This window comes from Octopus bimaculoides, chromosome 24, assembly GCF_001194135.2.
Source record: "Octopus bimaculoides isolate UCB-OBI-ISO-001 chromosome 24, ASM119413v2, whole genome shotgun sequence".
NCBI classification, from domain to species: Eukaryota; Metazoa; Mollusca; class Cephalopoda; order Octopoda; family Octopodidae; genus Octopus; species Octopus bimaculoides.
The window spans coordinates 34246374-34259613 of NC_069004.1; the positions used below are offsets into that span (position 1 = coordinate 34246374).

The following is a 13240-nucleotide window of genomic DNA, read 5'->3' on the forward strand; positions in this document are numbered from 1 at the left end:
TATATATTTGCGTGTGTGTGACATTATGTTTTCCGCCTACTGCTCAACAAACGGTGTTGGGGTTTTTTTCGCAAAAGATCCGATAGAATAAGTACCAGACTGAAAGAATACGCACTTGGGCCGATTTGTTAAACTAAACCCTTCAAAGCAATGCCCCAGAACGGCCACAGGTCAATGGCTGAAACAAGTAATATATATATCAACACAAAAGCATGCGCTGCTCCAATGGCGAATACACTGATCGAAAGCTCTGACTTGAAAGCCACAGAAGCCGATCAGCTGGCCAGACAAGCACAGTATCCGTGTCTGCGCAATTTTATGATAATGAATTCACAAAGTAAAAAATAAAATAAATTAAACAAGTATTTATTTATTTATGACTAACGGACCTCTCAGAAAATAATATTTACCATAATATTTAGTTAATGCTCAATATTTGCATATTTCTTATGTGGCTGAATTTCGTATCTGAGAACGATTATCTATTTCATATACGAAACGATGTGGGACAGTTTTATGATAAATAATAGCAGTTTCTAGAATATAGACATACTGACATAATTATTGCTGCACACTTTAGTGCAGTTCTTCAAATAAACATTGATTGAAAGTTATTTTATTGCTAATTAAAACCGTAGATACGATACAGTTAATTTTAAAACTTTAGCTCATAAATATTTCATGAATTTAAATTAAAATTTTAATTATGCTTAAGAGGTATATTTTATTGATTATAAAACCATGATTAAATTTTAACATTCTTTCAGATTTTTCTGTAAATTCTGTTCATTATCTGAAGTAAATAAATTGGTAATGAGATCTGAATCTTTGAACACGAATTCTTTGGAATCTTGGCTGACGCTTTCCACAGCAAATTTACTATTGCGTTTATTATATTTGAGATTCCACATGTTGTAATGGTAACTCCTGCTTTTCGCTCATTGGACTGCAGTCATTCTGAGCACCGTTTTGATGGGCTGAAGTCGAAGAAATCGGCTCCCGGTACCTACGTTTTTCGTTTTTCATGTTTGTCTGGTACCTAAGTTCTGAACTTTGGATAGCACACCATATGGCATTTCATACGAAACTCAGCTTAGAGATTCGGATCAAATGTCATGTGGTATTTTATCCAAAACTTCTACGAATATCCCAACACTAGTCTCCAATGTAAACAATAAATCACTGACTACTACACAATTAATATATGGGATAAGCATAAATATGCGCGACATGTTCAAGTATTTTCTAGATGAATATTCATTGTTCATATAATGTGATGCATAAATTATAGCCATAAGGTAGAACATAACTAAAACATTCTCGATTATCGAGAACAACCCCGTTAGAACCATTTCTATGTTTGGTGGCCAATCTAGAAACTCGGAAAATAGAGGCTTAATACAGAATTTTGACCGAAAATTCTTAAGAAGGACTTGTCTACAGAGTAGACTTGTACACTACAATTCAAGGTAACATGTAGCCTGTTTGTGTTCCGATCCAGATCACCCATGATTGGTTAGATCTGTAACAAATGACAATAGTCAAAGAATCTTGTTTATAATTCTGACGTAGTGTATCTAAGATTCCATTATCAAATGTCGCCTTCAGTTTTTTACACCATGGAGTGAGATTTCAAATCGATACGATTGTTATTTTTTGTAGGTCAAGCGACCGTTTTTTTCCTTTTTATATGAATTCAATAACTTTAAAGTTGCAGTATATGAACAGATGTAGGTGGAAGGTGAGATAAAATAATGAGAGAAATTAAAAATGGCAAAAAGTTTTTCAGAGGAATTTAAACGTTAAATTATTGAGTTTGGTGAAACTAGTTACCTTTTTTGTCTTTGGTTACTTCCATTCCTTCTTTTCTCATTAAGTTACTCAATCTGTGAGTGCTGAGCTCAGACAGCGGCAATATGTGGTCCGTAATTAGATGTCGCAATATTAACTGTAATAGATAAATAGGGAAGATGCAACTTAGAGGACATAATAATGATAATAATAATAATAATGATGATTATAAATAAAATAAACATTAAATGACATACAGCAACATAAAAGACAAAAACGGGACGATACAATGTGTTGTACCTCGTGTAAAGAATAAAAAACAAGTAAATTAAACAAGTAAAACTCCCAATAGGAGAGGCGCTTTAAGGTCCTCGTGGAAAAGCCCACAAAAGCCAGGGGTGCTTGATCAACAGGGCAAGAGCCCTTTTATTTCTCACAGATATATACTCCAGCATTCACTCTCTTCCAACAAGCTTACTAGAAGGCAACACTTGGCGGAATTGGCTGAGGACATTGGGTAAAAAATATAATGGAAGAAAGGACAAGGAATTCCAAATCGAATTTACCTTTGATCTTTCGTAAACTGGTTCTTGGAGAATCGACGTAATTTTCTCCAATGAATGGTACTTCAGAGCCATATTGCCAGGAACGAAGAACGTGAACTTTCCCTCATCGTTGAGGAATTGGTCGGAAATGTCTGTGAGAGCATCTGTAACCAGAGTTGAAATTTGACTGCAAAGACAAAGAAAATGAGAGTAACTTTAATTATGCGTATATTTGATATACATACATATGTGCTTATAAATACGTGTGCATTATGTGTTCTGTGTGTGTGTATGTATGTATGTGTGTATATAAATGTAAATATATAGGTACCAAACATATGTATATATGCATGGCTGTCAATGCATTTGCACAAATATATAAGCACACAAATGCATGTATACGAATGTGAATAGATATAGAATAATGTATATTTGTTTAATACTTATTTACATATTTATTCTCATATTGTTCTTTTATATTTGTTCGTGCACAACCGTAGATAATTTCAATTAAAGACCACAAATTATACATTCACAGAACAAAAATATATTCACGCTTAAACATACTCTGGTATGCAATGGGACACAACACACACAAACATTCAAATGCACATACACTCACATACATGCAAACAGAATTAGTATATATGAACACAAACATATATATATATATATATATATATATATATATATAGGAAAATGAAAAAAAAGCCAGAATGCTGAACTGGGAGCATAATTTAATAAAGATTTTTTCTAACCGGTTTTCATTGCGATGAAGCAAATTATCAAGAAGAAGGAGAATGAAAATGTTTTTTTACAAAGAAGTACAAAATGAAGAAAATAATATATAAAACAATAATATATAAAAAAAAAAAATATACCCATACATTATATTAACACAACCCCACTATTTACTGACATATATATATATAATGTCTGTGTGTTGTTCTCCTCTAACATTTGTCAAACGCATTGAACTGTGTCTGTATAGATCAGTGATCAATGAAGCTAAGAATAAAAGAAGCTGAACGCTCTAAACAACCTCGTCATCATCATCACCACATCCATCATCGATTTCATCCTCATCACTTATCATTGTTATCTGTATCATCATGACCATCATAATAATCATAAAATATCATCGCCATTATCGTAATAGTAGTAATAATAATAATAATAATAATCCTTGCTACTATAGACACAAGGCCTGAAATCTGGCTGAGGAGGATAGTCAATTACATCGACCCCAGTATTTAACTGGTACTTAATTTATCGACCCCCGAAAGGATGAAAGGTGAAGTCGACCTCGGCGGAATTTGAACTCAAAACGTAGCGACGGGCGAAATACCGCAAAGCATTTCGTCCAGCGTGCTAACAATTCTACCAGCGCGCCGCCTTAATAACAACAACAATAATAATAATAATTTATTCTTTTACTGGCCACAAGGGCTCACATATAATAACTTTAAAAGACATATAACAACATTAAAGACAAAAACAGGACGATAGAATGGGTTTTCGCGTGTACACAATATAAATAAGTTAAAAATTAAACAAATTAAACTCCCGAAAGGGGAAGCGCTTTAAGGTCCTCGTGGAAAAACCCACAAAGCCACGGGTGTCCGAAAAACAGGGCAAGAGCCTGTTGCATGCTCAGAATTGGTCCTTTCACACTGGCCATTCTTCCAACATTAATAATAATGGTTTCAAATTTTGACAGAAGTTCAGCACTTTTTTAAGAGTGAGTAGTCAAGACGATCACATTGATCCCCGTGCCCATTTAAGACCTATTTTAACGACCTCGAAAGGACGGAAGGCAAACTCGACTTCAGCGATATTTGAACTCAGAACGTAGAGAGCCAGACGAAATTCTGCCAAGCATTTTGACCGGTGCAGTAACGGTTCTGCCAGCTTGACTTTAAGAGCAGTGGCTCCCGACTTTTTCACAGTGGCTCCCGACCCTTTTATTTAAAATGTGTTTTAATATGATTATATATATATATATATTGCATTTAATTCACGGACCCCCCGTACTACTTCTGCAGGCAACCAGGGGTGGGAATCACTGATCTTCAGGTTATATAAAAAAAATATTTCTTTTATAATTATGAAGCATCTAGTAATGTCTGTGCACCATACATATACGACCGAACAACCCCCCCCCCACACACACACAGCTGAACACACGTGAATAACATTTCCCCTCCTCCTCCTCTCTTACACGCTCTCTCCTGTCTCATCAATTCTTATATATGTATGTACGTGTGTATGTGTGTGTATACGCACAGAATGTACGGCTTTATGTATGTATTGAATATAAAAGCATGAGAGAACCTTTTTGATGTTGATCGGTCTATTATTGTTTTATGTAAATTCGATGCAACTATTGGACCATAACAGTAAATTCCATGTCCAAGAGAAGTTCTTTGTATAAAAGAGAAACGGGCAGAAACAGACCTGCTATTAACGAAGGATTTTGATTTTGTGTTTCTATTATATCTACATCCGGTTGAGCATGCGTAGCTTTGGGTCTACACCTATCTAAAATATTTCCCCATGTTTGAGTTAAACACACATATATATGCACACTAACAAATAGCCTTCTCTCAGCCTCTCTCGCCATATCTTACTATATATCCATTCATCTTCGTGCGTGTGTTTGTGTGTATATATATATATATATATATATATATATACATGCACACATATCCCCCTCTCTGTCCCTCTGTATCTATCTATCTAAACATACACTTATCTCTTTCTCTCTCTCTCTCTCTCATATATATATATATATATATATATATATATATATATAAAAGAGAAATATACACACACATATCCATTCCGCTCTCTGTTTGTATATCTATCTAATCTATCTATCTATCTATCTACACACACACGTCTATATATTTAGACGCGCACACAGTCACACACAGCTATTCTTTTATATAGCTGTCACTACATCTTTACGTAAAGGCGATATGTACATATTGAATTCAGGATATTTATCACATCTCACTCCGTGTTCAGTCATCAATTAACATACTTGAGAAGATCAGATGTCCCCCTCTCCAGATGTCGATATTGGCAGATAAGAGACGTGAGTTAGAATAGAGCATAGAGACGGCCATAAAAACAACCCGCTGACATGTTAACAATTATTTAAGTGCGCCATTGTTGAACTTAGAAAGCAGGACATTTAAAAGATATGACCTGCCCAGGAACAACTACTGTGCATGTGTCGTAGTAGTAGTAGTAGTAGTAGTAGTTTTGCAATTGTATATAACTAAACTTTATATCATCAATGATCAGCTATAACTGTACATGTCCTAACGAATTCATACCCACAAAACCGTACAAGGTAGACGTAGACGCACAGAAACGAAGATATTCGTTTCTCCTTTTATTGCTTTAAATCTTTCCACTCTGTTCATGATATGACATCGCCGTCAAAGGTGTTACTTAATTATATCGATCTCCATACTTAGATTGATAATCATTTCTTGCCATCGATTTTTAGTGGTGATCGATCGGCGAATTTCACCTGTGTTACGGCTCTTTTTTTCTTTCTCGCCCCCATTGTTGGACATGAATACCATACTGTATCTGCATCACTCAGAGAAACTCAGACGTGCAACCCCTCCCCACAACTCCACTCCCTCTTACTCACTCATGTATGTGTGTGTGGAGAGAGAGAGAGAGAGAGACAGAGAGAGAGAGAATTCATAATAGCCGTGATTAAGGATTCTGCTATGGGAACTACCTTGTGTGAGAGTATATATATATATATATATATATATATATATATACACACATATATATATATATATGTGTAATTTTCCGATCTCGTAACTGTGTTAGTCCACAATTAACAAAAACAATAATGATGAGACCAAAAGTCATTATAGACTGATTTTATTCAAGTATTTACGACGTTGCCGATGTTGATTCAGAAAAAGCGAATCTTCACCAATCTTTCCAACTTTATAATATTACGCCAGGGAATTTATACAATAGCTACGGAATTACCCAAATTCTGAAATCTTGTAAAGTTACACAATCAATTGAACTGATAAATCTTAGACCAAATCATTGTTCTCTGTTGAAACTTAATTAATGATCTAATGACCTAAAAATTTCTTTCAAGTAAACTTCATTACTTTTCTATTGCTACAATGGCCTTTATTTTAACCTTTTTTACCGTTTTCAGTTAAACTACTTACATATTCTCATATTCAAAACATATTCTAGATTAGATTACATAACCGTATACATCTATTTATTAATACGTGTAACTGCATCTTTAAAAAACATTCATTTTCCTTTCTACTTTTAGTTTATTTCACTCAAATGTTACTCTACAATTATCCGTATCAATTTTTCCTGTACTCACGAGCATATCGGGCAGTAAGTTGACGCCATTGGTTTCTGTCTGTTGTTGTATTCTCGATCTCCGACCATGTGGTATTGGCCTTTCTCATGACGGTTTCGAATTTTCTACGCCATGCAGTTTTCAATCCCTCCTTTCACACAGTAATGTCATTTAAAATGACGTCGTTCTGGTGGCCGGAATATGTGACCTGTTAGATTTAATCTCCGTTCTGTTAGGATTTGAATAAGTGCTCTTGGCTTTCTATAGAATGTGTTCATTGGTTATGTGGTTTCACCATTTAATTATAGTCTAGCTTATATTCCAACACATTTGCTTTCACATTGTTTCAAATTTGATACGACGTTTCCTTTCGGTTATTTGATTAAATAATACTATTGTTTCATCATTGACAAAAATGTCTGTAAATAACATTCCACATATATACATTACTAGAATGACCTAAATGTGTCGAAAATATTGTAGCTTAAAATATATGTTTTGCTTCGTATATAAAAACAAAGATATTAAGAATCGGAAATATATGACAGATTTCATGTGATAGTCCTAAGAGATAGATAGATAGATAGAGAGAGAGAGAGATTATACGAAAAGGGAACGCTATTGTGTATTAAAAAGGTGCTGTCTTGCAGTGAATTGATATTTTGTAGTTTAAAATTTGAATAATAAAAAATATGATTAAAACTACAATTTGGTGTATTAGGATTTTTAAGAATTTTCTAGACAGAATTTTCTAGACAGCGTAGCCTTTAATAATTACTTTCTTTTAGATGAATTTACAGACACCAAATTAATCGCGCAGCTTCCTTTATAATGGTATTCATAGTAGTTCTGCCAGTCTTTACTTGAAAGAGAATGATATGGTAACATGTACCTGGCTTTTGTTAGCCATTTTAAGTGCTTAGGTAGTCGTGGCTAGATATTCACAATTACTCAGTTCCTCCCCTTTCTTGACGGAGCTAAACATCCAGGATGTGACAGATCGATAAACAGAGTTGTATCAGCACACTGGTTGTGCACGGTTACAGCTGAGTAAACTGCAGCTAGGTATAATGAAGCAGCTTGATCGAGATCACAACACACAGCCCGGTCCGCAAATCGAACCCATGACATTGCAGTCATTAGTTGAATATCCTAACCACTTCGCACTGCATCGTTAGATACGATACCGTTTAAACGTGCACTAAATCGCTCGGCGTAGCAACACACGTTCAGTATTTTGTTAAATTTAAAATATTAATGTTTTATATATTTTTACACCGGTTTACACCCGTTAGCTAGTATAAGCTATTTTGCATACCTTATTTAAACGTGGAATATTTTCTCTATCTCTTTTACTTTTATGTTTTAGAATTTTTAATCCATAATAATGTTGCTTTTTTTAATTATTTAAAGTTTAGCTTTGTTTCCTTCGCTGTATTCATTTTCACACATTTTCCGATAGTTTGCTTTTGTACGGTTTCTTTATGTCGTCTTTCATTAAATAATGCATTTGTTTGTCATCGTACCCTCAAATTGCTTTTACTAATTCCATATATATATATATATATATATATATATATATATATAATACAAGCGAATATACACATTGTTATACACGCATATACATACAGACTTAACGCAGTCCTTCTGAAGATAATGTTATAATGCGGTTATGCAAATATTTTAAATTAAAATATTAATTGAAATACAAATTTTCAAGAATATCTTAAAAAACATTAACTGTTACCTTAATACTTCTATGAATGTTCACAGCTTTATTTATTTTTTTTCAAATTTATTACCTTCGCAGATTTACATATATAACATTAAAACGACTTTCCCTAGAAATGTTTACACATATTTCTCATTTCTAAACCACACCACCGACCAGCGTTGGTATAAATTTGATTTAATATTTTATGAACCAGATGAAATCTTTCAATAAAATTTTCAATAAAGTTACAACTTTATATAACCATTTATTTTGGTGGATTCCTGGCATTTTGGTCTTTTTTTTTAATTACAATTCATAGCTAAAGTTATTAATCTTGCGCAATAGTGTGTAGAAATGTACAGGAAAAAGTGATCCACATGATATATATATATACATGGTATCTGTGTATGTATATAAAATTTACTCCCACATATATGTGTGTGTGTATATATATGTATATAAAATTTACTCAAAAATGTATAAATGTATATATATATATATATATATGTTTGTGTGTGTGTATACAGTCCTTACAGTGCGATTGGAGATAGAAATTGTCCAGTCCAAATGTATGCAAACACTTCTTGAAAAGATCACTGCTTGACGGAAAACTTGCACTTGTTTCAGTTGCAAAAATCTTTCAATATCGTTTTATTTCAGTAAACTCCATTCAGACGAACACGTGCTTAGATAAAAAAAAAACCCAAAAAACAAACATTTCGTTTGCTTCAGTGTATATAGAAAAAGTGAAGGGAAAAGAGGCCACGTCTTTTAGTATCTGGATCCGTAAGCTTATTATTAATTGGGTGAAATAACAAATAACAAACGATTCCCTCAGATTAATTGATTTCAAGAATGGGGCCCGGTGTAAATCATAATTAGCTGGGTTACGACTCTGAACTCAAGCTGGGAATATATATTTGAAAGAATATTTAAGGAAAAAAATTTATCCTGTATGGTTATCTACCTATTTATCTATCTATGGATATCTATTTATCCTTATATCTATCTGCCTATGGATATCTATCTATTTATCAATCTATGGATATGTCTGTCTGTCTGTCTGTCTATCTCTGTATTAAATAGTATATTTTTATTCGGGAAAAAATGTTTTATATATGGTGACAAGTATTCTATATTCTGTTATTATTTGAGGCCATTCTTCTCACTTCTTTGATTCATATAAAGTCATAGCCACAACTACCTGTTGACACATTGTGTACACTCTGAGGGTGAACATCTCGATCAAACGTAGTTGAAATTCCGCTGCTTAGATTAATGAGCCAATGTGTATGTATGTGTGTGTGTGTGTGTGTGTGTGTGTGTGCATGCTCTTGTGTGTATGAATATATAAAAGCACGCAAACACATGCATAAATATATATACATACAGGAATATGCATGGACACTTCTACATACATATACATACATAAACACATGGATATATGTACACACATAATATATACACATTTATAAATAAAAATATAAGCGTAGATATGAATATGCACACAACCTGCACTGATGTGGGGTGGCAATAGAACAATGTGCTTGGGAGGAAGTGGGTGAAAAAGGAAACGAAAGTTGCGTGGAAGCTTGCGCTAAACGTTTAATTGAACCAAATAAAAACAACAACAACACTTTAAATGCGGCTAAAGTTGATGAGGAAATCCATATTTTATTGTTAATGTTTATCTTGAACCGGTTGACACCGGAATATTTCATTGAGCGTTACTGCCTGTACTGGGTGACCTTTCAACTTGTAACTGCTTCGACAATATAAATCGTTTAGCGTTTCCTTTACATAATACTACTACTACTACTAATAATAATGAGTATAATATGATTACTATTATTATTATTACTATTACTATAACTGCTACAACTACTGTTCGTTGTAGTAGTATTTGTAGTATTACTAACATTGCATGTGAATGTTTAATCTATGCACGGGTGTATATATATATATATGCACACACATGCATGCATGTATATATATATATATATATATATATATATATATATATATATATATATATATATATATATATGCGGCTGTGGTAGATGGACGTATCACAGTGATAGCAATAATCAGTAAAGAGAGGACGCTCAAGCATCAATGTTTAAGAAGTGTAGAGATAATGTGTTTATTAACGACTTACAAACATGGCCACATGTTGTGACTCTCGCATCTTCGGGAGAGAGTCGCAACAGACCCCATAAAACAATCTCACATTTGTATGGAATAGCTCTCCTCTCTAATCGTTAACCAATAACGATATATATATCTATATATATATATATATATATATAGCAAAAATTTAGATTCAGGTGAATATGGTGAATAACTTTTAAACCAGACGATAACAAAGGAAATCTACTGCGGGCGGCTTAAGTCAGCTAGAAGAAAAATGACCATCTTTGGTTTCAAGACGATAGGTGTTCTTCCATCAGGATCATGCTCGGCCACCAAAAATCGATATATGTTTCAGAGTTGCCCCTAATCTAAGGACCCACATCGAAAATACATTTACCCGCTGGAGCATAGCTTCATTGCTAAAAGCTGTTTTAAGTACATACACACACACGTGGACCTTGAACTTAATCATAACGATGGGAGCATGGGAATATTCATTTATATATGAATATTACTATGTATGTGTGTTTATATAATATTATATATATATATATATATATTTACACGCACATACACACAATGCAATGTTTGCAAATACTAAATTGGAGAGTGAGCAGATTTAAACTAAAAACTTTAAGCTCCAAAATGTCAGATCGAATTTACTCTTAGATTACATTCTTAATTTTCTAAGAAAAAAGTCTGTAAGTCAAAATACTCGATTGTGTATGTATGTATGTGTTTGTGCATGCTTTCCTGTTTGTGTGCATATGGCTAAAAACAGAAAAGGAAGAAAAATAGAACCATCATAACCCTCGCAACGAATTCATATGAGACGCCATTTTAGTGATTTCAGCCTGTGTTAAATTCAATTTATGGTTGTAGGTTTTAACATGTCCAATATGATTATGCGTCAACTTAATTTTCATTTAAAAGGAAAAGGAACAAAAAATATATTTTAATATCAGTATTATGACTTTAGTCGTATTTAACTACAGTAATAATAATAATGAGAATTATAATGATAATAATAAGTGATTGCATATGAATAATGACATAGATAATAGTATGTCGATTATATTAAGCAACCATTCTACGTAATGAATGTGTGTGTGACCACGCGTCGCATCTCGTGCTAACATGGCATCACAGGTCGTACAAAAGTTGCTCTGTACCTACGTGTTTGCTAACGTTGCTCATTTACTCATGTGCGACACGGACCCTTTTGCAGGTATCATGCATGGATCCTTAGGGGACCCAGAAAAATGTGTAATTTTTTTTTTTTTTTTTTACGACATAAAGCTTTATGATGAGCTTTATGCGCGAAAGTCTCACCCCTTGGGTTACTTTTGTGACTTTATTACAGTGTAATACACACACACACACACGTACGTAAATATCGAACGATGAAAATGAGAGCTGAATGGATGGAATTTCTTTATTTGTGAATGATGGCTGCCAATGATTTCATGTTGAGCAAAATAGAAAAATATCTTAATATCTTAACAATTTCTGAAGTCGATCACATGGAGGAATGGTGTTCATCTCCATTTTGGATAAAAGCATTATATATATATATATATATGTCATCGGATAAGCTTATGTATTGCTGATCACAATGCGCTTTACATCGTTTTAGCTTTCGAATGATGTCATCGTGTGGTTCGGTGAGCGGGCCAGCATTCCTTTTGATCTGAAGGTTTTCCGTTGCATCATTACACATTTACGGTTGAGTGGACGGGAGCATCGGGAAATAAATTGTTTTACTCGACAACATAACGTGCCATCCTGTCTCGAACTCGAATCGACCATATAGCGATCATGAATGCAACACCCTTAGCCACTTGGCCACTCAATTGCCACATATATCATTAACTGATGTTCTAATTTGGTCTTTTAGGTGAAAAATGCTAAGGAAATTTCTATTGGTCATCGAATTTTAGCAATAATTCTTTGACGCCACTTTTTTTTTTCCTGTTTTAATCAATGCATTGTTTAGCGAATTTGGTCTCGAAGAGAAACTGGGACAATTTCTTTCCCAGACGGAAACAGAAATGGAGAAATATTTGCGGATATAATTTGTGTACTATTTACAAGTTTGAAGTAATATAAACAGATTTAGCAAAGTAATGTTATTTTTTTTTGTGAGTAGAGGTTTTTCCTTGTGTGTAATATACGTGTATGTTTATGCGTTTTTCTCAATATGAATGCGTGTGGTTGCGATTCTGTGTGAATATGTCAATGTAAACGTGTGTGTGTGTGTGTGTGTAAGAAGATTGTGAGTCAGTGATCATGTTTCTAATACAGTATATACACCTGGTGCATGTATGTATATCAAGTTCTAACAAAAAATATGGCTTACCCAAATCTGTTTCTTTCTCACTGTGTTCATCTAAGATATGTAAGTGTGCGTACGCATGTGTGTGTATATATGTGTATATATGTATATGTGTGTATATGTGTGTGTATATATATATATATATTATATAAATATTCTTTCGTTTTAACCTTGTGGCTGCGGCCATGCTGGTGCACCGCCGGTGTAATCATATTTTAATTATATATATATATATATGTATGTGTGTGTATGTATGTGTATGATTATATGAGTGTGTGTATGTATGTGTATGATTATATGTGTGTGTCTATGTATATATATATATATATATATATATATGTGTGTGTGTG

The 13240-nt window shown here is 33.5% G+C and overlaps 1 protein-coding gene across 1 annotated transcript in view; it reads right to left on the reverse strand.

Annotated features, from left to right (window-relative positions):
- The window catches only part of LOC106882105 (fasciclin-1), a 73669-nt gene that overhangs the window by 10704 nt on the left and 49725 nt on the right, over positions 1–13240 (reverse strand). Inside the window, exons 6-7 of the mRNA XM_014932667.2 lie at positions 2358–2523; positions 1834–1948 (exon numbers count right to left, since the gene is read on the reverse strand). Of these exons, the coding sequence (XP_014788153.1) occupies positions 1834–1948; positions 2358–2523 (281 nt within the window). The remainder of the gene's footprint in view (positions 1–1833; positions 1949–2357; positions 2524–13240) is intronic.